The 27,500-nt window shown below is 43.7% G+C and overlaps 2 protein-coding genes across 3 annotated transcripts in view; both read right to left on the bottom strand.

The window, feature by feature from the left end:
• The window catches only part of stim2b (stromal interaction molecule 2b), a 56,856-nt gene extending 41,949 nt beyond the window's left edge, over positions 1-14,907 (bottom strand). For both annotated transcript variants that reach the window (XM_080859993.1, XM_080859994.1), the window contains exon 1: positions 13,373-14,907. In XM_080859993.1, the coding sequence (XP_080716119.1) occupies positions 13,373-13,508 (136 nt within the window). In that variant the 5' untranslated portion in view covers positions 13,509-14,907. The remainder of the gene's footprint in view (positions 1-13,372) is intronic.
• Positions 14,908-18,351: 3,444 nt separating this feature from the next.
• tbc1d19 (TBC1 domain family, member 19) overlaps positions 18,352-27,500 on the bottom strand; it is a gene marked incomplete at both ends in the record, with an annotated part of 41,777 nt that continues 32,628 nt past the window's right edge. Inside the window, one exon of the mRNA XM_080860021.1 lies at positions 18,352-18,426. Coding sequence (XP_080716147.1) covers positions 18,352-18,426 — 75 coding nt within the window. The remainder of the gene's footprint in view (positions 18,427-27,500) is intronic.

Below are 27,500 nucleotides of genomic sequence, written 5' to 3'. Positions count from 1 at the left end.
AGAACTCAGAAAGGAGGAAGCCTGCTATAAAGGGTTGACGCATGGGTAAATATTCTCACCTAGTTGTCAGTTCTGATTTCATCTTTTTGTTCTATGAGAAAAAAGAAACCAGCTGAACTGTGTAACCATTAACAACAACAGGAGATAGAGAGGAGGCGACCCAATCGTTTCTAGAACTTTCTTCCACTTTTGACATCACAAAGGCCAAGGGGTACTAATGAACTGCCTAAACTTTGCTCAAGCTGAATTACTTCTCCATTGGCTTACAAGGCCCTGCAAGACTATTTCCTTCATTCAAATCAATGGGAGACATGCTTAACCGTCCAACATAAAAGCTATCGTAGGTAGGAGATTTTTGCCATTGAGCATTTAGCTCTACAGCAAAAGGTTGTGTTGGGATTCCTATTGACAGCTTTATGATTAATGATCTATTACCCCTCCCCATCAACCCCTTCACCAACCCTCTTTCCCACCTGACAAGGACTTCTGATGCCACACGTGCAGCGGGTGATTGATGACATGATATGCAAGTGGCTGAGAATGCAGGCCGAACAACCCTGGAAAGACTTCAGCTCAGTGGCCAAATGAAACAATAAAGATGTTGCCTCCATTCACATAAGCTGGAGTTATTTTACCTATGAGGGTAAGCCAAAACACACACACACACACACACACACACACACACACACACACACACACACACACACACACACACAGCAGGAGTGTGCACTGTGGTCTAAATACAGCAAGCAACTGGTCTTAGCAAAAGCCAGTCAATATTTGACCTCATAATGATCGTTTGTTTAAATATGTCCGAGAGAGGCTATAAACGGACACAGCTGTGGTCAGAAATAAACCATGGGTGGATATTTTTACTTTCTGTACTAATATGGGCCATGAAATAGGTTTGTTGACAACTGGACTTGAAACTGTGACGTTTTTAGACTTTTCACACAATGGCACACGAACAAACATCTCGACAGGCCTGGCAGCCGTTAATTCCGTTACCTCTTGTGAACTTCCTGTGCTGAGGGTTAAGACTTCCACTTGAACAGGAAAGGGATTCTTATTTGTTCCTGACTGGAGAAAGACAGAGGCGCAGGACTGCACACTGCAGGCGGCCCCTTTTGATCTGGGCAGGGGTTTGGAGAGGTGTGGAAACCAAGCTGATCCAGACACCCAAACCCCACTACTGGAGAATGGAGAATGTCAAGTAGCTTAGCGGCTCAAAGTGGGTCTTAGCTTCCAGATCGTTCTAGAAGGTGACTGTCCTCAGGACTGAGGCGGATCGGACGGGGTCACACAGTGCCCGTAAGAGACAGGACAGCAGAGAGGACAACAGGACCTATGCCTATGACATTTGCAGAATGAAACCCTTTCATGTTGACGTGCCATGAAGACGGAGGTCAGCCCATCCCACAATGCACCTGTTTGGGCCAGATACAATGGCCTTGCTAGGCGGTTCTGCGGATTACCATCATCCACGAAGGTTATATATCACCCGCAGTATGCTGTGCTGAAAAGGCTGAGGGAGGGACCTGATTTTTTTTTGGGTGTATTGAATACGGTCAGTCATTGTGCTTCTAAGCAGCTATCGGTCCTCTGGACGTGAGCCTGTTGTGGCTTCACATCTGTGGTTATGAGTGTGTGTGTGTGTCAGCGAGAAGAGCCATCAGGAAGGAAGTGGAGGTTGTATGGCAATGCGTGTGGTATACACAGAAAGTGGAACGAGGACTGAGACAGTGTGTGTGTGTGTGTGTGTGTGTGTGTGTGTGTGTGTGTGTGTCAGCATTAACCGTCATTGCACACCAAACATATTCAGACACATGCAGCTAGCAAAATGTCTCACTCTTTGGCATTCACACACTCTCCTCTCATATGATGTGCCAGCGCTCCAGTAGACTGTCTACGCGTTCAAGTGTGTGCGCATGCCTACGTGTGTGTGTGTATGTGTGTGTGTGTGTGTCTGTGCATACCTTTGCTACATGACCTGCCTAAGCAGCATGCCGAGGAAATCTCATCCCCATCCCCTCACCGCCACCCTCAGCACTCTTGATACTCCTCCGATCCACCCTCCTGACCCCCACCACCTCCCCAACCTTCACCCCTGACCAACACCCCTGCAGCTCCACACTCTCTGCACATGGGCTCGGAAAGTCCCTGGAATCAAAGGCCTGTACCGACCCCCCCCCCGTCCAAAATACCCTCCATCGCTGCAGCAGCCCATCATGTGAGCCATCAAATCTCCCTCTCCGTCTTCTGTATCCGTCTCTCACTCACGCAGATAAACCGACTCTGAATGCCTGGGTCTTGATAGGGTGGGAAAGGCTGGGCTATTACCGATCCTCCTGTAGTGTCAGCGTCCACTGTCGCTGTTGTGAATTGAAATGTGTTTCCTGTCTGGATATGATACTGATAGCACGCGGAGTTCCCACACAAAGCGTGCGCCCAGAGAAATAACACACAGCTAGAACAAATGCACACATTTCAGTGACATGCCAGCATTTCAGTTATTCAAGCTTTCAAAACCATATGCGTTGCCTTATCATCTGGCCTGGGGTGTGTGTGTGTGTTTGTGTGTGTGTATGCGTGTGTGTGTGTGTGTGTGTGTGAGAGGGACAGAGAGAGAGAGAGAGACAGAAAGTGTGTGTGTACACACACGTCAATGCCTTACTCAAGGGTACAGAAACACACAGGTCACAGCTGGTCTGCCGGACACTGTTGAGCGGTGAATTAGCACCCAAGAATCCCCCCTTTTTAAAGGCTGCGGTAGGTTGCGGGGCCACCCAGTGACCCAGACAAGGGTACTGCAGAGCTGTGCCAGCTGTAACAACCATCCTGGCAAAGCCCTCCGCCGATACATCTATTAGAGAGGGGCGCGGGGCATCACGACCGTGGCAGGGTGCCATTAGCCGACGTTAGCATCCCTTCAAGGGCTGTTGGTTGCGTGGTGTGATTCACTTCTGTGGAGGAGGTGGTATGTGTTAATCATCAGCTGGGGAGCAATCAAGCTCAAATAAATTGTCTCAAATACCGTTTTGTGGCAGCCGGGGCCGTGCACTGCGGAGAGGAGCGATGTCTGCCTTGGTGAGGAGCTGATGCTGTTGGTGGTGTGTGCTGTGGGCTGTGCTGTGTGGTGGAAATACATGAGGCCTACACTCATCATAAACATCTCATAAAAGCCTGAAGAGGCGTTTTCTTGGTCTGTTCTTGAAGCCTACTGCCTACTTCTTCGTTCATGTTCTTGTTTAGGCTAACAGCAATGCTGCAATTTTGTGTCTGCTTATTCATCCATCCATTTGCCTGTCTGTGTATCTCTCATCTTATATATCTATCTATTTGGCAGTCTATGTATCTGTACATTGGTCTGTCTGTCTGTCTGTGCATATATCGGTCTACCTGCATAGTGTGCTATCTATCTTTATATCTGTATTTAGATTTTTTTTCCAAGAGGAAAAAATGGCGGCCTCAAGAACAGAGCCTGCACTCAATGGAAGACACGTGGAGCGGCACTAATTGGACGAGCAGAGTGACACAACGAGCAGAGCAGCTCAACACTCTGACCTAGTTCTGCCCTCAGAGGAGGATATACAGGACCGGAGAAACCAGTCTGAGGGCGCTCTCTCTCTCTCTCTCTCTCTCTCTCTCTCTCACTCACTCACTCACTCACTCACTCACTCACTCACTCACTCACTCACTCACTCACTCACTCACTCACTCACTCACTCACTCACTCACTCACTCACTCACTCACTCACTCACTCACTCACTCACTCACTCACTCACTCACTCACTCACTCACTCACTCACTCACTCACTCACTCACTCACTCACTCACTCACTCACTCACTCACACTCACACTCACACTCACACTCACACTCACACTCACACTCACACTCACACTCACACTCACACTCACACTCTCTCTCTCTCTCTCTCTCTCTCTCTCAAACACACACACACTCTCCCTCTCTGACTCTCTTTCACAAACACACACATACTTGGCATTCTGTGTCTATTTCTCCTAACTTTATGGCCCATCACTCTCCATTTGTACGTAACGCTCATCATCTCAAGTGCAGGCCTTTGTGTCTGTCAGTTAATTTACATCAACATACATCTACATCTACACACCTGTCAGAACATTCTTCCGCATTCTTGCACAACTTCCCATTCGCAATATATTTCAAAAATGTTGTTTTTTCCACAGAGAACCACTTCTAAAATACTTTACTGGTGATTCTTTAAGTCATTATCTCCAGAAAACATTTACACTGATGGCTTCTTTCTCACAATAGAGAAGCACCACGGTTTCATTCTTCAGATAATCTATACACATAATGTCCTTCCCTTTGTAAAGCTCAAGGGTGATACATCAACTACCCTGGTTTTGGACTTTAGCCAATACTCCACTATTGACCATTATTAGTAAGCGATGACTGGCAATGGAACTCATTCTCACAACAACAATGACCTCTGCTATATTCTGCAATGTCAAACTTGGATGAGCAAACCTAGGCTCTAAGGCTGCGGTGCCATTTACATACATCTTTTCATATATGCAATCAGCCAGCAGTTTGATCCAAACAATGGTGCCAGTGTTATAACTACACAAGGCGATATAAACAGTAGAAGCAATGGAACGAGAAGAATGTGTCCATTTATTCATCATAGGCAAAGATATTGTGTATTTACTGCCAACCAGGTTTTGGAAAAGGCTTATCAGTTTGGCCTGTTAGTGGGAAATATAGCAACCCTCCAGTGGTCAATGCCAAGTGGTTAAAGGCTGACCCATATGGTTTCACAATTAGCCCAAAGTCCATTAGGATGCAATGGCTGGGAAAAAAAAAAATAAGCATGGCCAAACAAAGTGAATTCGGGTCCGGTCATACCAGGCTAGAAAACCCTGTGAAAAAGCAAGGATTCACAGCACTGAAGTCAATGGAATACATCATTTAACAAGCTAATTCACTTTTATCAGTGCTAGCTGTGCTGTTGTTGGCAATATCTGTAGTTGGTAATGCTGACGCCCACTGACACAACTGGTGCCAGGCAACCACAGAGTTCTACTTCCTCTCCAAATGATGTTATTCCACTACAGAGAGGATGTAGTACACAATAACAAAAATAATGGGGCTCTCTGGGAGCCTCTCTGTGAACCTGGTGGAGGCACAGACACCTCCAATTACCAGATGGGCCATAGGAAGACTAATCTGCAACTCAATTTCCTCTTGAAAAAATACAAGGCAGGTAAACGGAAAGGAGAAAAAGTAGGAATAGGAAAACTGGCATCAGTGTTTGTGGAGGAGACAGGCAGACAGGGAGGAAGACAGAGAGAGAAAGTGAGGGGGGGAATTAGCGCCTGGTGAATTAGGCTAAAAGCAGAGAAGAATCCTGCCATGACACTAGCACCTAGCTATGGAGAACATGCCACGGACCAGTGACCACATCACAGTGGTGTCTCCGACATCCCGAATACCCTGGCCAGCCAGTCACTGATGATTGCGGCTCCTCTCTGCTCCTAACCCTTCCGCAGATCTTATCGGAAAACATTAGCAGGTCTTTAAAAATACACAGAGCCCCGTCCCTATTAGGCTGACATGGGCTCACGCATCCCCCCCCCCTACACACACACACACACCGAATACCTTCATTGAAATCAGACACAGCTGCTTCAATTGCCTACCCCATCATCACCCCAAAACACACACACACACACACAAACACACACACACACACACACACACACACACACAGTCTCCCACGAGACTAACAGAGGTGAGTGATGCACTGGGTTGACATCACTCAGTGGATACAGATTTTGACTTATTGGTGCTCAGCTTTCCCATCAGCAACCCTCTCCACTCTTTACCATTACAGTAAAGTAAGACAAATGTTGGTGCTTTTAAAAACATATTATATTACAACAAGAGATTAGAAGCAGTAATACAAGGTAAATACTCACCAAAAATATTTGCCAATCTCAGAGGTACTCCTCAGACAGTGCTGTTGGATTTCGATGTTTTCAAAATAATTACCATAACTCAATCAGACCTGGCTTTGTCTTAAAGACAGAATCATCAAGATTATCAGACAGAGAAACGTCTTGATTAATGGCCCATTCATATCCTGACAGCATGACCCGACCGCCGACACACCCATTTTCTGTATAAATACGATGAAAGTAGTATGTCATTCATGTTATGCTGAAGGAATTATCTTGGAAGAGACACCAGCCGCTACGTGCGGGGAGAGACGGAGCAGGGAGCACAGAGGAGACATCGTGGCCTATGAAGATTAGGCCAACAAGGAAGAAATCTACACTATGGACATTAAATCCTAAACTCTTCTCTCTCTCTCCATCGAAGTGTGTTGCGTGTGCTCGAAGTCTGATGCGGATAATAAACTGATACCCTATACATCAGATCTGCATTTCATCGAGTCCTTTGCTAAACATACGCAACTAACGTCAGAGCTAACTAGACATATGTTATATTATAACATTGGTGTTTTCACTGGATTCAACGAGATTTATCAGTGCTGAGCTCTAAGTAACTCAGATGTTTCAGTACGTGAAAGTTTCTAAACACTTTTATCGTTTGTTTGGTGAGAACTAAACAACTTGAGGGCAAGAGGCACTTTGTGGTCAGAGCACCTTCTGACGGAGGCAAAACCGAATGTCCACCAAAATGGCACACTCCAGAAAGAATCAACAGAAGATCCTCCCTGGAATAATAATTATCCATCAAGATAACAACAATGGGATCTCAATGAATGGAGTGACAACACGTTCACTGAAACACTAATCCAACCGTTAGCCCAACAGACTAATACTAAGTATGAGTATCAGTTATCATTGCAGATTACATCCACAACACAAATAATGCCAACCCTTTTCTCTCCCCACGTACTCCCCACTTACAACTATGGACGATGTTACAGCGATAGTGAGCAAGAATCACCATCATCATATAGGTAGCCTATAGTAGCTATTACTTCATGATGTAGAAGGCCAGAAATATAGAGAGCTTCGTGAGAAGACACTTTCATGCCCACAGGCCAATGGTAAATAAGGTGAAGACGACAGCAATGATTACACTTTGGTGGTTTGAACTGTGCTGAGTTTTATCAATTCAGAATGATATATTTAATAATTTCACAGTGACATTTTAACAGTACAGTGATGTCTGTTGGACTTGAACGAAACAAATGATAAGTGACTTTCCTGTTGATATGACTAATTCAACAGCACAATCTCAAATAAATATGATCTTTACCCCCGCATCCTCTAAGTGCCCACATGCAAATAACAATTCCCAACTCCTCCCTTTGGTTTTGTACCATGTGGGGACTATTATTATGTCATACGTATAACGCACAGCTCGTTGCGCTTTCAAATTAGGGCCCATAAATTCCCTTCTGTAATGATCTGGAGTGCATAACTGCAGAACAACTTCCTCTGAGCAGAGACAAGGTGTTCTCAGCCATCATGTTGAGGAATCGTGTCCCATAGAGTTCAGCTGGGGACACAGGAAGCTGGGCGCCCTGGCTGCGCTGAAACATTAGTAACTGTGTGAGGAACCAAATGCCCAGTGTTGAAGAGTCTCCCAAAACGTGGGCCCTTTTTTAAACACTGCAGTGTTCCAGCACAACACATTATTTCCCCTCCAAAAAACAAAACAAGTCGCCAGTGTCCAGACGTGTGCTAGAGATGTGACAGAGCATCAGCGTTTCCCGGGGCAACCCCCTCAACGCCGCCTCAGCTCCGCCAACATCCACCCCCACCCCCACCCCAGCACCACCCTCACTGCAGCGCTCGTCATCTGGACGGGGAAGGACATTTTGTTTGTTAAAAGGCCAGACGGGCAGAGTTCACAGAGTCATTAAAACGCGGCAGAGCCCACGTTCACTTGGCACCAGGACATCCTGCCCGCTCCGCTCCGCTCACCCCTCCTTATCCATCACAAACTTCCCTCTCTGGTCTTCTCCGGGTCACGTCCTGATGGTGGTCTGCTGATTACATAAAGTCAAAGCTGACTCCACTTGTAAACCATCTGGTCAACTATGTTGTCCTTCGATTATCATGATGTATGTCCTCACCCTTGAGTTTGTTTAATTTTTTCGATATTCTTCTTGATGTGCACTTTTTTAATCTCTTATTTTTCTACGTTCTTTAATCTGCTCATTTGTAAAGCACTTTGATTTACCAATGGGTATGAATTGTTCTGCATAAATAAACTTGCTCTGCATGTAAGCACTTTTACTGACTATATACAGATGACAATAAACCTGAAGCATATAATCACAGTGCAGAAAAATCTAGCTATTATCCCAGAATGACACAGTGGAAGTATATGCAGACTCCATTTCAGCTCTTTCTTCCTCTCCATTCCTTTGCTCCGTACCCTTTGCTGAGAGTGGTTGACATTTGTTCCACACAGCCTCCTTAAGTTGCAGTCCTTATCAGACCCCAATCTGAGTCCTCCAATCAGATTGTCCTCAGGACTTCCATTAGCTGGATTGTATTTGGATGAGACACGGCCCCAAGCGAGAGCAAGAAACGCCGCATTGAGACCTCGGCCTCTCTTGCAAAGAAGAAACACACATTACTCCCCACACGACAACGCAGCAAGAGCACCACTTCAGTGGGTTTATTTGGGCCCTCAAACAGAGCCAGGTGTTTCTTCTTGGCTGCTTTCTCGAGCATGAGGAGGAGGAAAAAAAGTTTTCCATTATCCACTGTACGTCACCTGGAGCTGTCAGGCAGTTTTTTTTACTCTTAAGTACAAGCTTTTCAATATTACCTTTACGGCATTTTAGTGGCTCTCTGCCGATCTCTTTTTCTTCTGGTATTACGTGCAAAAACAACAAAATATTTGATGAGCCTTGTTTGTTTAGTATACAAAAACGTCTTGTCTTTTATCACTAGTCTTGGGAACGAAGAAAGATGTTTACAAACCGGCCCTAAACATTTATAAGCTACTAACAACAGCACAAGCAAAACATCAATGGCTAATGGCTAACAATCAACATTCCCACAACACAAATTAAAACATCAGCAGTGACAATGACACACACTATGACAAGGACAACAGCGTGACTGCTTGTCCCACACTGTGGAACATCTGCTGCTGTAGTTAGGACCGTCATTACATGAAGGGAGAAGGGAGAGGTCAGTAGAGGTCAGCAGAGGTCAGCAGAGCTGACATTCCTCCAGCAGTTTGAACTGGCCAAAGGCAGGCAGACCAGCCAAAATCACCAAAATCATGTGATTTGTGACCTTATGACCTTTTCCTTCTCCCCCTGCTTTCTCCAAACGTCAGGGAAGCACATGGGATGACAGGATCTGAAGATCAGTGGGTCGTAAAAGGGGACCTCCACCATCCCTCTCCTCTAATTATGACTGTGTCCTGACCCACTCATGACTGCGTCCCAAACCCACTCATGACTGTGTCCGGACCCACTCATGACTGTGTGCTGACCCCCTCATGACTATGTCCTGACCCAAGTCTCATCCCCCTCACACTCTCCACCTGAGGTGGTTATAAACCAACCACTCTTTCTCCCATCATCCTACCCTAACCCCCTCTCCACACATGTAACACACACTCCCAACCCTTCACCCCAAATCACACACACACACACACACCACACACACACACACACAGTCCAGTGGGATGCTGCGAGCCAACAACCTTCACTGAGAATAAGGTCTTGATACTCATCAGCCGGACAGGAAATTCCAGCATTATTGAGAGTCCACTCGGGACCCTTTTTATAACCAGGGACACACTGGCCTGCACACGCTCACTCGTACAGACACTTACACATACACACTTGCACACACATCTGCTTATTCCCGAGTGCATGCTCGCCAGCCCACACACGTACACATGCTAGACTCCTTCAAACCAGTACACACAGGAACACACGTGTATGCGTTCTTTCGTCCACACGTATAACCATACACACACACTATGTTTGGATCAAAAAATGCGCATAAACAAACACACACACACACACACACACACACACACACACACACAGACTTTCATACCCGTTACTTCCTCAACACACACACACGCATATATCCACACACACACACACGCCACCAGTTCCGCCACTGCCGGATACATAACCTTTTTCCGAGCACCAGCTGGAAAATGGGTCATTCGGTCACTTCCAGAGAGTGCGCTAAAAGGGAGAGCAAGATCCCAGGCTTCCCTCATGCAGTCCCCATGAGGAAACTGTGCACAGCTGAGTCACTCTCTCTCTCTCACACACACACACACACACACACACACACACACACACACACATTCCTATCACAGCATTTGCGGTTATGAGAAGAAATTAAAAAAAGAACACAAGCGTGCCCTTGTTATTGTTGGCTGATCCAGGTCAGAGTCAGGTTTTACAGTTGCATACACACCGCATAAAAGCACTTGACTATCTAAATTAAAGGAGCAGTCCGTCATTTTTATCCAATACACTTTTTGTTAAATTCCACTAATTGCTCCTCACAGTCCACTAGCTGTCCGTTCAGAACCCTGGGGTCGTCCTGGCTCTGTTAATAGGAAACAAACATAGTGGCTTGGACTGAGCCATAAACGTTTCCAAGCCAATCAACATGGGGCTTCAGGAGCATAGAAGGGAGGGATGTGATTTGATTGGCTGTTGGGCTCAAATATCGACAACCTTTCACGAAACTGAATTGCGGACTGCATCTTTAAGTATTTTTTAGCTTCACAGACAAAAGGATCCAGCTCATAGACATACAGTACACCAAATGGGGGGGGGGGTTACTGATTTCATGACCCTGACAGTTGCCCTGCCGCATGGCGACTCGGTTGCATATCCTTGAAAGGGCATTTCCTCCACTGATTCATTCATTCACTTTAAAGGCAGATCTCAAAGGCTCTTGGTTCCTCTTTACCTATGAGCCTCTTCATAAAGCATGTTAGTCATCCAGATCGTTCAGCTCCTGATAAGCCGAGGGGGATGTTAAAACCTTAGCCGCTGCGGCACAACCCATGTAAACACTTATCGTTTGATAAAGGGGTGGCAGTAGTGGTGTCTTTTTGACGGTGGTTAGGACTTTTATTTGTCTGATAATCTATCCTACCCTCTGCAAACACTACCAGTACACAAACACACACAAACTCTCTCCACTTAGCCTGTGTAAATACAACACCAATGTTATGTAACTCTATCAGTAAGTTTCCTAGAAGAGCTGACATGAAGGGTTAAATTTAAAGTCCTCAGGAAGGACGAACTGCAGGGGCAAGCGTTGACGGTCATCAACCCAGATGATTGACAGTGACATTTACAAGCCATTTGTAAGATAAAAGCTTACTGGAAACCAAAGATGACTGTTGGTGTTTCAACCATAATCTAGCCATTGACGGGACGGAAATGGACATTGACAGATACTCTGCCCATGAAGTGGTCAGACACCGATAAAGCATGGAGGCTACTGGAGTTCTGAGGCTTCAAAGTGGACTTCTCCTCACCTGAGTGCTACTGACCTCTTGCCTGGCCAAATATTTACTCAGAGCTGAATGGCAGCGCTGCAAGCAGTACCCTACCCCTGTCCCCCTCACGCCTGATTCACTCAACACTTTTGCTCACCCCAAGGTTCATAAGCTCTCACTTTCACCAACTTGAGATAATGTTGAATATGCGATTACAGCAAACATTTCTATTTTTACAGGCTAGGTCGTCAGCCAACTGTCAAACGAGCATTACAGCATTTGTCGTGTACGTCTGCAGAGGGACTACTCAGAGAAACAATGCTGTTGGATGGTTATGTTCACTCAGTGCCTTTTTTGTCCATTTCTGTGGCTCAGCCTACTGGCTTAAGCAGTTTTCACTTATGCACTCCTCGCATTGTCCGGAGTTGCCCTTTCACACCTGTAGCATTCTCACCTTCTTGAAATACTCTTTTCGGTTTACCATAGTCACTCAGACAACACAGGAGGGAGACAAACCCTTGTCACTGGTCACTTATAGATGTTACTGACAAGGTTTCCAAGGCTACGGAACTACACAAGTTGGCTCTGGACTAGACCAAGGGCTAAATATGAGTAAGCTCGGGGAAAGCTGGTATGTAAGATGGCTACAATGACTGTCAAAACGTAGCTGACTACCAGTGGCAAGATTTATGAGCATTTTGTGAACAAACCTAATATAGCCCGGCTAATTACCTAGCTAACGTACATTAAAGTTTAAAAACTGACGTACTGAAGGCAGCTTAGAAGGCAAGGGGTATCACCAAATTGCCCGCTTGCTTGCTGTGAATTCTCCAGACACATGCCCTACTCACACAAGGACGTAAAACATTACCTAGGCTTTGCACGAGGGAGCTGGCAGGGTATAATATGTGTAATGTCTGGGCAAACTCATTCAGACATTTGCGTTCTCAAAAACACCCCCACTGGGTAATGTCTAGTTCATTCCAGGCCCCTGAACTGTATGCTATAGGGCTACAGAGCTAAGGCCTGGGTCCTTGGCTGTTAATAAGCTGGCCTACATCTGGACCACATGCCAATTAGATTTCCTGAGCATCAACAGCAGAAAACCATGACCAAGACTGCTGTTCGTCAGACACAAAGCACCACCACTGTGACCACAGCTGATTACCGCAAATGAGCAACCCTAAATCAGCACTGATACGTTGCTCACCTTGTGAGCAGTCAATGCTGACAACCTGATAGATAAAAATAGACTTCTATTTTTCCTATTTGACTTTTCAATAATCTGAACAGAAGTGCAAAAATAGGCAACGGCCAATGTATGGACACAATGAGTCATCAACCCACAAAGAGGACACAAGAAGGAAGGCGAGACCGAGGCCTAAAGGTGAAACCAAATCATTAAGACCGAGAGTCAGATAGGTGGGGGTTCCCATGTTCTGATGAGTAAAGGAAGAGGGGAGGGGAGGGGAGGGGGGTGGATCCCTGCCTGCCTCAGATGAGCACAGCCAGGGCACCCTGTAAAGGGCTATCAAGCAATCCCGCATCGTCTCATTTCATCGAGGCATGGCGGTGGGCATCAGTTTAAAGTTACGCTAACTCAGACAATGACAGCAGTCTACTGATGGTGCCACAGTAGGCTCGAGAAAATGCTGTATGTGGAGGGAGGGTGGGGGCATCCTGCAAGCTTGTCATGCCGACACTCCCCCCGCAATGCACACGAGACCATGATAGCTAAGTGACAAATTGCAACAACAACAAAATCATTGTTCTCAACACTACATTTGATGTCATTTCATACATGTGTTTTCTCAGGAGAAATGGTTGCCTTCGTTTGACAATCAATACTGAGTTATGGCAAAACATTCACATAGACAGATTTACTGCGGAGGCTCACCTGTAGTTGCAACAATTGGGGCTTCCGTGGTGGCATGACTGGAAAGATCACTTGAGTATATGCCCTCATATCCCAACACTGCAGAGATGACGAGTCCACGTAGCAGCAGAACCACACCATAGGATAAGTAAGTCATTGTGGACAAAGCTCGGGGATCCGTTCCCAGTATCACAAGGGGGAATAAATAAATATATTTTGACTATAAATCACACTACAGTCTGTCTTCCAATGGTTGCGTTATAGAAAGTAGGTTTAACAGACAGCAATAATCGAAGGTGTCTTCTCGTAAGAATGTAACGTCAGACACAGTTGTTATATAAAACCTAATGAGTTTGAACACTAGCAATATTGTGACTTTGAGACACACAATGATGCACGGCGAAGAAACAATGATAAGCTTTCACTGTCTATGGGCTGTTCTTTAAAGAAAATGAATACATCTTTAGTCATTTAGCATATAAAAAGTACATATTTTTACTTGAGATACCTAAAAAAAGAAGACATCTATCTCTGCACTATATATCGTATATAGTATTCGGAACGTCGAAACGATGGGTTAAGACTTAAAAATCCATCTGAAAAAGAATAAATGAAGATACTCCAGTGTCGTTCTTTACAATCCAGAGACGTCAAAGCTTTCAGGCGCAGGATATGGTAGCCTATTTTATCGAAAGTTTTATGGGTAGATAGTCGTGCGAACCGGCAATCTACTAAGGACTGCTTTATCTAGTCAGGTTTCACAGGGGAAAAAGTGCAAATGTAATGTGTAGGTCATATCCAGGCTAAACAAACGATTCACTGAACAGAGTGACGAAAAAATACAATTTTGCTGCCAACGGTGGTGCGTCAACGCGTTTTAAAGTGGCATATTCCAATCCTTAAGAGTCAATTAGGCTAAAACGAGACATAGTCCGTGGACTTCCACATACACACAATATAAAAAAACATTGTGGTGTCTTTAGCATGTTAAACGAGTGGTGCTCGGGGTCCTCCTCTGCAAATGAAAGTAGTCTATAGAATCCAGTCAACGATTTAAAACGCACTCCTGCCGATGCTTTGTCCCCCTAATCCAATCTTCCCGAATCCCGGTGTGTCTGGTGACCAACCATACGATACATCCACACAAGTAACGCACCAGATCATTTAATGTCAGGTTTTCATGTCTTTAGCCGGACACATCTGCTTGTCTCGCCGTCTTAGCTGTTGCCGGCTGATGCAGAACTAAAGTCGCGGGGCGGAAGTCAGTATGCAAATCATTTTGACATCAGCGACTCGTTGGCTACAAATTCTGCTCGCCTGTGTAAGTCTGATTCCCCAGTGACGAGAAGATAGTCTAACTTAATGACCTGTGATATTCTTAACGTCTCTATTCAGAGACTAGTTATATTCCCACCCCACACTGCGAGTAGGTTTCGCAAAAGGAAAAGGGAGATTCCGCAAGAGCTTCGGCGGTGCATGCCTTCATTGGTGTGCGTAGGAATCGCCTCAGCTTCAGCAATGAGGATGTCCCTCTCCCGGCATAATGACGCGGAACCACCTCTGTCTATTGTTTGCCACTTCTGTTTATGGCTTCCTCGCTATACACTGCCACACCACCAATCATCCATATTTTCTCCTCGGTTGATGCAACTATTGGTTGAACGCCCCCGATTAATGCGGCTATTGGTGCAAAGCTCCCAACATGGCACAACGCGATTGGTTGCTGTGACACATAATTGAACGTTTTTCAAAACGAACAAAGCGGGAGTTTCTCCCGAAGGTTCTCGTAGGCTAACTTAGGATACAGAACTGACGCATTCATTCTCAGAGCAAGCACAATCGGCCCTACAGATAGCCAACAGAGATTTCTTTAATTGGCTATGCGCTTGATAATTGTTTTATGTATAGCCACTGCAATTTCAATTGGCAAGTGAGGGGAAGAGGATCCAGGAAACATGCTACACCCTATTATTTACAATCTAGTCAGGCTGTAAACAATGCCACCTATAGGCCTACTCTATCATGTTCAAACGGAGCTTTTTCTTGAAGCAAAAACACATTTTAGTAAGCTTCATTAACTCATTAGAATTCAAAACACCAGCTTGCACATAATTTAGCTTGGCCTAGACCCACACACCAGGTTAGAACGTGATCATGCATAGTCCTAGCAGAGTCAATGCTAAACCTTGTACTAGCCTATTATTTATTCTATTTTAACTTTCAAGATTGTACCCTTTTTGGAAGTTTCATGAAACTATGAATATGTTTATTATGTTATTCCTCAACATTAATATGAGAGCGTAGGATGTAGCCTGCATAAAGTTGACTCAATACAAATAAAAACTAATTGTAGGCTACTGAGGACTCCATGTTTAAGAGAATCACTTTGAAGCAGAAACAAAAGGTAACCATGCAATACAAATGACAGACAAATAAGCTGAATTTGCCACAGAGGAACATGATAGTGCCATCTACAAGAAATCTTTCAGCAACTACTAAAGCCAACACTATGAATGATGGCCAGTGGCCGCTTCTGCCTCATGCTACATCCAACAACGGCAGCAGTGGCACGAATGCAATACTGCACTCATATCAACCGACGCAGTGGTCTTCGCCAGTTGCACTCGGTGGGTCAGTCGGACGTTTAGAAGGGCAGCCGGATCATAGGCAGGGCGGGGCGTGGGAGTCAGAGCAGACAGGTGGCAGATGTAACCGGCGGAGCCGGGGCCGCTTAGAATCCCAGAGTGTGGCAAGAGTAGCGAGACGCGAAGGCAGAAAAAAATGACTCGCAGCACAATTTGATACGCGTCCAAAGAAGGAACGTTCGGCGGAAGGCTGCCAGCTCAGTGAGCTCGGACTGGGAGACGGAATGTGAGGGAAAGCAGATGCTCGGAGTCGGGGTAGAGGGAAGGAGGGGAGGCCTCCGTGCTACCTGTCAATTAATGATGATGACATTCAGGCGCACAGCACACCAGCGACTAGTCGTCACGTAGAACACTCTGTGGAGCCAAAACCCATATGTGAAAAAAAAATGTGATCAAGATGTGGGGCGAGGACATAATCAAAGTAATAATGATAAAACTTTATTTAGCACCTTCCATGCAATAGAATGCAGCTCAAAGTGGTTTAACATGGAACTGAAAAACGACCAGGAGAAGAAGAAAAAATAAGCACGCAAATGTTTCTTGGGGAAACAGCTCAAATACATAAATTGCTATTGTTCTTTTATTGGGGTAATTCATTCCAGTAATTAACTGTGAAGTGGTGCTGACATGATATAGCTCTGTAAGGCATGGCAAAATGGATATGGCTGAAATCAACCATTAGTTAATAAATAAATTAAAAAATCTATATGTAACATATGACACATTTTGATCAAGGCATGGGACAGTTAATGGGTAAACAACAACAACAACCAAACAAAAATCACACAACTCATAAGTACATTAATTCCGTGTAACAGGTATTGATGACAAGCAGACAACAATTATTGAAAGCTACACCCAACACCCACCTTTTTTGTTTCCAGGGCAACACCAGGTGTTGAGCATGACATGGCATTTTTGCCTGAAAAAGCTTGAAGTGATCCATTGAGCCAAACAGACAATGAGTAGCAGACAGCTGCAGTGTCTACTCAGATCTGTAAGGGATAACTTAACTGGTATCCATTAAGTGGATGATGCACAGTGAATACTAATACAGCTCATAATGCACAAGAAACCACACTTCTGTCTGAATCTCTTACTGACATTAATACATATCAATCAATCACTAGCCCTATTCAAGAAGGGACCCAAAGAATCTATCATGCCAAATACTGGTTGCTGAATTAGACAAATGTTAACATGACAACTGTGCAGAGTGTGAGGAGGTCAGGTAAGTTAATGGATTCCAATGTGGTTATCTTCTATCTGGCGTATTGGTTATTTCATTTAAATACTGGTCCCTAAAAAATAGAGAGGCTAGATACCATATCCGCAGTGGCACAGTCGCGTGGAGTGTCATGGGTACAGCACCAGTTGTTGTCTAACTAGGCAAAGCATACCTCTTATGTTTCTTTTTTGTCACCGTGCAACAAAGGCAATCTGCAAAGCCCTAAACAGTTTACATACAAGCATCTAGAAGCAGCTTATAACACGCAGGTTAAATAGAGGCTAATGGCCAGATATATAACATTAACCTGTGAAGGAAGACTCCTAGAGGCACACAGAGAGCTGACTGTGTGATAGAGTAACTGAATTTCTGGCAAAGCGAAGCAGTGACTGGTAAAACTCTTTGGATAAATGGGAAGTATCTCGTAGGAAAGTAAAATCTATTAGGACTTGTCCTTTCTTCAGCTGGGAAACACACACACAACACAACAGCCTTTGCTCTTTGATGATTATCAACAAAGGTGAAGCAGCATTTACGAACGAAATCACAGGCTAGCATATTTGCTCTTGCCATGCAAAACATCTAGGCTGCACGATGCTATGCTACGTGAGACTGGTCAAAGTAAACAAGCTTTTCTTTGCTAAACGCAAGAGTTTGCAATATTTTGGATTGGCGATGCATGTAGCTGAGCTAGATTATGAACATTGGCAAATGTATCAAGGTCTTTAGAAGAGAATGTGAGCTGGGGGTTCAGGTTTGGCGTAAGGCATACAGCAGGGTAAAATGATCCACGTGTTGGGACGGTGAGGGTGAGACAGCAGCGGGGTCTAACACAGGTGGCGTGACACATGGTGCGTCTGTGTAAATGAGGGTAATGTCACAGGCGGTTAAAGGCTCATCCTTCCACAACCGACCCGGACCTCACTCCTCACTGGGAGGTCAGGCTTGGTCCAGAGGTTTGTCCTTTGTGTTGTCGTTCTCGCTCTTCTTTCACGTTCCATCGGTCCGTGTAGACTTGGCGTCTGGGATGAGGAGAAGGCAGGCATCGTTGGTGTGGGAACGGCTTGGAAGACTCAGCCCCTTCCCCTCCCCTCCCCTCCCCTCCCCCACCTCATCATCTCTCAGGGTTAGATAACGGTGGCGAAGACGAAGATTTGGATCAGGGGCATGACCTTCAGTGTCGAGAGGTCGGCGAGCACAGCCTGCGAGAGACACAAACCAATGTCAGGAGTGGGGTTTGAATTTGGGCGTGGGGATAAGATGGTTAGTTGAATATTGAATAGATTCAATAGGTGAATACATTTGTCCCAGCAGCACAATCACAAGGCACAACATCACAAGAGTCACAATCACAAGGCATTTCATCACAAGATCACCAGAGTCACAAGATCACAAGAGTCACAATCTCGAGGCATTTCATCACAAGATCACAGTCCAGTCCAGTGGCGGTTCTACACGGAGGCCTGGGGTGGCCCGTGCCCCCGTAGACATGTCCCTGGCCACCCCTGCGGCCACCCCTTGCTGACCAAATAAAAAAAAATATGAATTTATTATGATTTTACACCCGAGCGCCAAAAGCGGTACTAATGCGACGCAACGTTCTACATGGGCAAATTAAAGCGGTGCACCAGATCACTGTAGTTTGTTTGCCATGTGTAGTGCTTGTTGGAGAGAGGAGCTACGATTGAAATGTTTGGCTCGCTCTCTTTCATTAATGGATCGCTGGTTCTTAAGAGGAGCTGGTAGTCTGCCTGTGCCATAGTGATCATATTCAACTGTCTACCGGCTGAGCTGTTGATTTTTCTGCCACATGAAGGCAGGGAAGAAGGACAAATAACCACAGCGCTATTTTCAAGAACCAAAAGATGGAAATATCCTATGCCTGTTGACTTTCCCAGATCTTATGTGTATTCAAACTGTCATAGACGAACTGAACAAATTTGATTTCATGACGACAAGAATTCGTGTGGGTCATACAGTCTTTCACGATCCCTTAACTAATTCCAGGATAAAAAAAGAGTCAGTTCTCGTGACATAGTCGCTGTTATCTGCCAGTAGGTAACATATCTAGCTACCAGCTTGCTTTAGATTCTTGCGCTAGCAAGAAGCCTTTGATTGCTTACTGATGTAGCTCTTGCTGCTGAGTTTTCAAAGTTGACTTCAATGTTGTAATTGAATGTATCCCATGATCAGGGTGTTTTGACTGCTTTCAACACTGCAACCTACAACAGTTAGCAATACAAGCAAAGGCTTCTTGCTAGCGCAGGAATCTTAGATCAGCAGTAGGCTAGCTAGCAGCTACACAATAACATTTAATGATATGAGGGGCAGATAACATCTGAGAACTGACTCTTTTTCCTGGAATTAATAAAGTGATCCTGGGTCAAATGCCACAATCACCACTAGTATTTAATCAAAACAGGTTTAATGGGTACCGTTACTTCGGTTCGTCATTAAATGGCAGTCTTCACTATACAAAGACATATGTAGTAGGGGTGCACGATTCAGAAAATGTCACAATTCGATTTGATACCGATTTTTAGGCTCACGATTCGATTCGAAATCGATTTTCGATTCAAAAACGATTCTCGACTGAAAAAAATTGCTTCACAGTTTGTAAATGTTAGTGTGCTGTCAAACGATTGTGATTAATTGCATTTTTGTCATAGTAAACTCAAAATGAATCGCAATATATCGCAAATTAATTAATCGCAAATTTTATTTTAATGCTCTTATCATGGAAAAGTGGATTGGCTTGCTTTATGCAATGTTTTATTTTATTTAAAAACAACATTGCCAAACAGGGCGGTACAAAATAAAATTATAGAGTGCACATTTCAGACTCAGCCTTTAGTGCAGTTAAACCATGGCTTAATATTTTCTTTTTTTCAAGTTTGCTGTGAACATAGAAGTCAGGCCTCTTATTTAAAAAACAATGAACCGTAACAGTTAGGTTACAAATAAAAGGTAAGCCTACTACTTCTGTGCTTTCAGCCAGCTGCCTGTTGACATTTTCAGACAACAGTGAAGCTCGCCTCTTTTGCACATCACAACTTTTAAAGGTAAACTTTCTATTCAGAAGCTTTTTATCAACCATTTCGCCGTATCGCGCTCACCATCACTCAAACCGTAACGTTAGCCTACTACACAGTTTGCGAAGCCAAAACGAACGTTAATTAAAAAAAAAAAAAAAAAAAAATTATTGTTATCGATTATTATCGATTTTTTGGAATTCTATAAATCGATTCTGAATCGGAAGCACTTGAATCGCGATACGAATGTGAATCGATTTTTTTGCACACCCTTAATATGTAGCTACTTAACGGAGTTTTGGTAAACAGTTGTCATGAATATGAGACTCCTGCTGTCAAATCAGGACCAATCAGAGAAGAGCCCGTCCTGCTTTGGTTCCCGCCCACACAGTGTCAAAAGTTGAATTGATGCTCTGTATTTGCACCCTGTAGGCCTACTGTATTTTTCATTTTCATTTTTTATGGCCCTACCTCTCTTGCACCTGAACTCATTGTTATAATGTTCAGTTAAGTAATAAATGTTTATATGTTTTTAAAGTAATTCAAGTTTATAATCTTTAAATATCATTTGTTGCGTTTTTTTTATCTGCCCCCCTGGTTAAACCCTGGCCCCTCCTTGGCCCCCCTAGTAGAAATGGTCTAGAACCGCCACTGACAGAGTCACTAACAGATATACTCATCCCTACTCCCACACATACCCTTACCCATACAGTCACCAACAGACCTACCAATACACTCACATAGTCACACAAACACCCATCCATATGCGCCACACTTTGCACATGATTAGAATGGCCAGACCAGCTGGGCATCCTGCTTATTATTATTATGCATTCCCTTTTTAAAAACTTAAAACAAAGCTAGTTGAAGAAATAAATCTGACGATAAATCTTGTCATCAGGGTTGGGGATTAAGTAGTACAAAGTAACTAACTTAGAAAAAATATGTCATTAAATGACAGTTTCTCATTAAAATGCTGGTGATAACAAAGGGGTTACATCCGAATATACAATCTTTTTGGTAAGAAGTTTTAAAGCTTATATATCGAATATCACTTGTATTCTGTTGCTTAGCATCTTTTTGTCTTCTAGACCGGCTCTTATTTGGCAGTATACGCTTAAATTGGTGGGTTCTCTTGTTTGAATTTGCACAGTCTCTCGTCTACCATCAAAAAGTAATCAATTCAAATAAGTTACATTACATTGATGAAATAAATGTAATAACCTTTTATATTTTTAACAGGGTTACTATTACAGTACATTTCAAAAGTAACCTTCTCAATCCTGCTGGCCACCCACAATGTTGTTGGCCTTATTTTTGGTCCTGTCTCTGTAAATGCATTCCATTCTTGGTGATGTGATCCCTAACAGTTCACTTGCCATTGTTTCCGTTTTTGTACAAGTCTTTTCCTGTGCCTCAGTGGCATTGCCAAACCTGCAGATGATGAAGAAGACTACCGAAATTAAATTAAATTAAAACACAGTAAAACATTTGAAGTAATGTTGCGGATATTAAAGACTGTCAATTTCTTTAAAAAATAAATGTCGTGTTGTTTTTTGTGGTATTGTGTCAATTCACAGGTTCCTATTAAGCTTATGGTGAAGCACAAAGCCAAGGTACTTGTCATTTTTAACAAGTTTAACTGTATTGGCACCCCATTGATATAGGTAGGGTTTGAGTTTTAGTGGTGTTTAGAAGGTTTGACTTATCACACCAGTTTAAGAAGTAGTCAAGAACTGGCCTATGCTCCTCTTCCCCATTATATAGTGGGCTCACCAAGGCAGTATCGTCTGCATACTTGATTAAGAACCTATTAGTGCAGGTGTTGGTGCAAGAGTTGGTATATAGAACAAACAAAGGTGATGAAGCACATACATGGGAAGAGCCTGGATAAGATGTCATCATGTCACGTAACTGCTCTGACCTGCTGGATTCTACAGCTGTGAAGATCAACAATCCCTGAAATAAAACCAGCCTCTTCCAACCCCCTAGAGGCTGGGTAGGTACATTGCAGGGGGTCAATGAGGTGCTGTGTTTGTGATACAATGTACCTCTTCGCCAGTGACGTGCGGTGAGGTTCCTAGCTGATGAGGCACAGAAACCGGAAGTGATTACGATTCCGATCTCTAGTTGTTTAAAAAAAATTGAAATGTATACATCATGCATGTATAAATGCATATTGTTTAAAATTTGTCATCTGACCAGGACTGAAAAAACGTTATGTTTTATTGTCTAATACTATTACTTTTAAACGATCGTTTTTTTTTTATTATAAGAATTTATGCGGCTCAACACTCAACTGACTTGTTAACCTTACTTTTACAAGGCTATAAGCCTACAGCTAAACGTACAACCGGTGTGCTAATTGAACTTTTACACCCTGTCAAATAAGATATTAATAGTATCAAGCGAGCGTATGTAGCCCTCCCACCAATGATGTGGCTCATTTCATTTTGTCTAGGGACAATATAACTACGGTTGTGGGATGCTAATTCAAATGACTCGGACTGAGTTTTGAATTCGCAGTTTAGACAAAAACAGTTACATATTTATTTACACAACATATTAACAAGCAAACCGTTAAACACCGCAGACATAGCACACAATACCAAAATGTTCTATACTGACCAGTATAATTTAAAGTTGGTGCACTTTCGTTGGAGCTCGTAACCGTCAATTAGAGGTGAAACTAGGGTGACCAGACGTCCTCTTTTTCCCGGACATGTCCTCTTTTTGAGACCTAAAAAAGACGCCCGGCAGGGATTCCCAAATTGTCCGGGTTTTTAATTCGTGTCTCTATGTCGGAGTGTCCTCATAGTGAACGAGCGTTGGGAACACACCAGTGATCAATGATTGGCTATATACCTATGTTAGTGTACCATATGCTATATATACCCTCGGAATGGCCAACCTATCTCGGTCATGGTGGGTATTATTTTGTAGAAAGGAAATAGTCAGTAGCAATCTATAACACAATTATATGCTTATCCTACATAAACTATGGAAACTATTAAAAAAACTATTCAATTAAATGAATAATTTCTTATTTTCATTGGTATTGTTGTCATATACAGATATGCAATGATTTGTGGGTAATATTTTGTTGTCCAATGTCAAGTCTCTATTTGATCATGTGACGAGACGATCTAATTTAGACGCACAATCTAAACGTCAAGACCTAGAGGCAAAGTACACAGGCAAGCACCTTTCAAACATAAAGGTGGTGATTCATGATATTGTTTTTCAATGGAAAGGATAGCCAGCCAATTCAGCCTCTCCTGCTCCATGCGGCCCCTCAGGTAGGTCTTTTTGAGTTTCAATTTGGAAAAAGATCACTCGGCTGTTGCCACTGTCACAGATGTCAGAAACAATAGCAGAGCAGTGCACTGCACACCTTACCGAAGGTGGATTTTAGGGAATGATAATCCACAATCAGCATCTTGGCAAATTGGGAGACTACGGACTGCTAGGCAATCTGCTCCAAAACAGGCCCTGAATGATAGGTCGCCGCCGAGGGCCTGTTTCATTGTATGTGTTTTTCAGATGTTGGTAAAGCTGCTGTGCCGCCGCAACAAATCGTGCCTTTCATAAGTGTTTTTAAAGAACCTTTCAGCACTTTGACCGTTTGTTTACGTTAGTGTGTCAGAGTGCTATTGTTGATATCTTTCTTTTTTACATGTCTACTTTCCCAATACAATAGCCGAAGTAAATAATTCTCCCCACCGGCGATTGTTGTTGTTTACGATTTTCTATCAGTTCTCTCACCACACAACGACGTCTCATCTTTGCTCCTTGAATGTCGATATGTAATGGTATGGAGTTATTGAAACTTACTACGTGTAAAAAAGACTAGAAATTGAATGTTTATTTTTCATTGAATGTTTATATAAAGATATAAAGTTGCACTGGGTGCCTTTAATATTAAGATATTAATGAGAGGGAGGCCAGCTATCAGAGTTTGTTGTTGCTTTATCTTTTGCAAAAGGAGAGATGACACAATGGATTATACATAATTACAACATAGGAAAGTTTAACTATTATATAGTGTATATGCCTAATGTGTGTGTGTGTGTGTGTGTGTGTGTGTGTGTGTGTGTGTGTGTGTGTGTGTGTGCGCGCCTCTTAACTAGTAAATAACGTGCACTAGGGCCCTTGATAATAGCATGCACGAGGGCCTGTCGTAACCCCCCCCCCCTGACCGTCACCGCTGAAGTGTCCTCTTTTTCACCAACTCAAATCTGGTCACCCTAGTGAAACAAACGTAATCCACTCACGACTATCCGTATAGTTCAGTGGAAATCCGTTGTCTTCACCCGCGGTTTCCCTCCTCTTCTTGAGCGAATGCAGTCAGTAGTTTAGCTCAGTAATAGCACCTAGTCTGCTCACAACTTCAAGGCATTTTCCCTGCACCAGCAGCCTTTAGCGAGGTTCCTGTTTCGCATGAATATGTAGTCCCGTTGGGAAACGTGAAACACTCATGAAAATGTCAATACCTTCTGTCCCATCGTTTGAAGCAAACATTTTAACTCCGGTATTGGTCTCCCATTATTAATCATTTCACGTTTGGACTGAAAGTCCAGTTTTGAGAACTGCTTCAGGTTAGCAATGCAATCTTCCATTTTCGCTGTCAAGGTCAAGTAGAAGTGAAGAGAAGAAGTCCAACGTCAGATTATATACCCAACAAGTTCCCTCTCGCTCGCCTCCCTTCTTGAAGCAGTGGTACTGCCTGCCTCACTAACAATATTTTTCAATGCATTTTGAGCTCAACTCAAAAGGTTCTACGCTTGCGCACGCATGCGTAAAACCCAGTTTGGAGTGATTGCGCAATCCTAGGTGCGGCACTGCCTCCCCTGCCCATAGACACCAATGCATCTGCCTCCCTTGACGGCACGTCCATGTTCATTGGCTGATCACGGTCACTGGGAACCGGAAATGCGCAAATCCAGCGATTTTGATAATCAAAATGCTCCAAATGATCGGAATAATGCAGAAATGACTCGTAACACAGATAACTAGAGAAATATGAATATTTATTTCATAATACATAAATATATATTATTATTATAATTATTTTTTTATATATTTTTTTAATATTTTTTTTTTTTTACTTTTCAAAATGACAGATGAGGCTCTGCCTCCCCTGCCTCCTATGACTGCACGTCCCTGCTCTTCGCTAGGCGCTCAAAACACTTTGTGACAGCGATGACAATTGATCAGAAGTCATTGGGCCTATGGGTCTGGGAATGTTTGGCACAGGTACACAGGTGCCACAGGTGCCTTGGAAAGATTTCAAGAGGACCTATAAACCCTGGTGCTAGCTGTTCAGCACAGTGCATTAAAACACTTTCACAAATTTTGTCTGGTTCTGGGGTCCGATGTACAAATTCATACTAATTTATATGAAAACGTGCAGGAGCACCACACTCCACCCACCCTCCTACCTCAATTACACTCATCCTAATATGCTAATGAACACAACTAGGCCTGGGCTATACCTGTGTCCAGACAGAAACTAAATGGCAAAAGCAAGCTGCAAATCAGCCAAAAAGGAAGATTCAGCGAATGCAAGGAGGAAGTGTTCTTATCCACCAGGTAAAGAAAACTAATTTGATTTGGCATCTGCCATTAATAACAAAATAATTCAGATGGAGTGGCAGGGTGTGGCAGGGGCTAAATGCAGTAGGGTCAATATTGAGGTTTTTTTGGTTAATTCTGCACTCCGTCTGGGAGTTGTTGAGGGGGGTTAGCAGCCATGTCTTTCAACAGGGAAACAAGAGTGGCCAGTTGAACAATAACTGCACACATACATTTAAAAAAAATCAGACATCAAATGAATTGTGTTCCAAGAAGCCACCATCCTGCACCCTGTTACCTAAGGATAAATGAATCATGAGTTGTTTCAGGCCACCTTGCTACAGTATTAGTCAGTCGCATTTCTGCGTCACAATTTGCATGTTGATGGAATGAGAATGCTTTCTATTAACAGAGTCAAATTCTACCTCGGATGTGTGTGCAGTCAATCAATCTAAATTACATTGGGGGAAAAATATCTCTCCACAAACTGTGCTTTAATGTTGGTCAACCATATCTAATCAGAACTATAAATATTTATACACGTTGCTGACATACGGATGATCCCGTCCCATTGGGACCTGTGGAATGCCCCTGTTGCCATGGAGCCCTCTGTGGTAAGCACTTGTAAGGAAACAGGCAAATGCATGACGGCTTGCAGCAGCCCATTCTAAAGCCGGAACCCAATTCAGCACAGAGTTCTAAGATAGCCCTTGGAAATCTGAAACGGTTGATAAGCCAGCCGTTTTTAAATCTGCCGTTGGCAATATCCTCTAATAAGGCTAAAGCTGCCAATATTATTAGACTTTGTATTGCACAGCATTTGCGCATACTTACATGTCCACGTATGTGTTACTATCTTCAAAACAGCCCATGTGTCAATACTGTCAATACATAACTGTGCAAATAGAGTAACAGTTTTCACACGTGGACCGACAGACTCGTAAAGAAACTCATAATGTTACTAGTTGCTCTATATAGCCTCTAAGGGTCATTCAGTGACTAAAACCATTAGAAATGTGCGGACGCCAGACATAAGGTTGGCGCAGAGGACGCCAAACATTTCTCACATTCATTTCTCTAACACATCTGACCGTAAGCATAATAACGTGCATACGCAACATCTGTACATGTGGTACCTGGGCCTTTTTGTGGGTTACGATCTCTAAAAGGTGAAGGAGTTCTGATTCTGTGAAGTTAAACGGATGCCAGAGTGGCCTCTATCTTTTGTTTGTAGTTGTACTTGTCCAGCTTTGTGTATTTGTCTTTGTGTATTTGTATTCGAAGGATGCCAATGACACAAAATGGCGCCCTGAAGGCTTGGAGCGAACAAAGCTGCAGGATGTGGATGGGTAGACACTGTGCATTGCTGCTTGTGCTGTAGTCCTGTGCTGTACCTGTAGGCAGCATAAGAGATTGGTGGTGGTGGTCAGAGGAGGGAGTGTAGTTCATCTTGTTCCTCCCCTCCTCCATCACCACCACCACCCTTCCCTGGTGAGTGCTGGCCTTTTTGGATGGGGGGGATTCAATTTAGGGAGCCTATCGTGTTTACAGAAAGGCTCTAATATTTCAGCCTCAGGGCTCTGCGCTATAAATACAAGCCCCCCTCTTGGCCTGTTATGATACCTTCTCCAGTGTACCAGGCGGTACATGAGCAAGCAAATACTGCCAGC

Source organism: Sprattus sprattus (assembly GCF_963457725.1).
Source record: "Sprattus sprattus genome assembly, chromosome: 21".
Taxonomy (NCBI): domain Eukaryota; kingdom Metazoa; phylum Chordata; class Actinopteri; order Clupeiformes; family Clupeidae; genus Sprattus; species Sprattus sprattus.
This window is presented reverse-complemented; position numbering and strand designations above follow the sequence as displayed.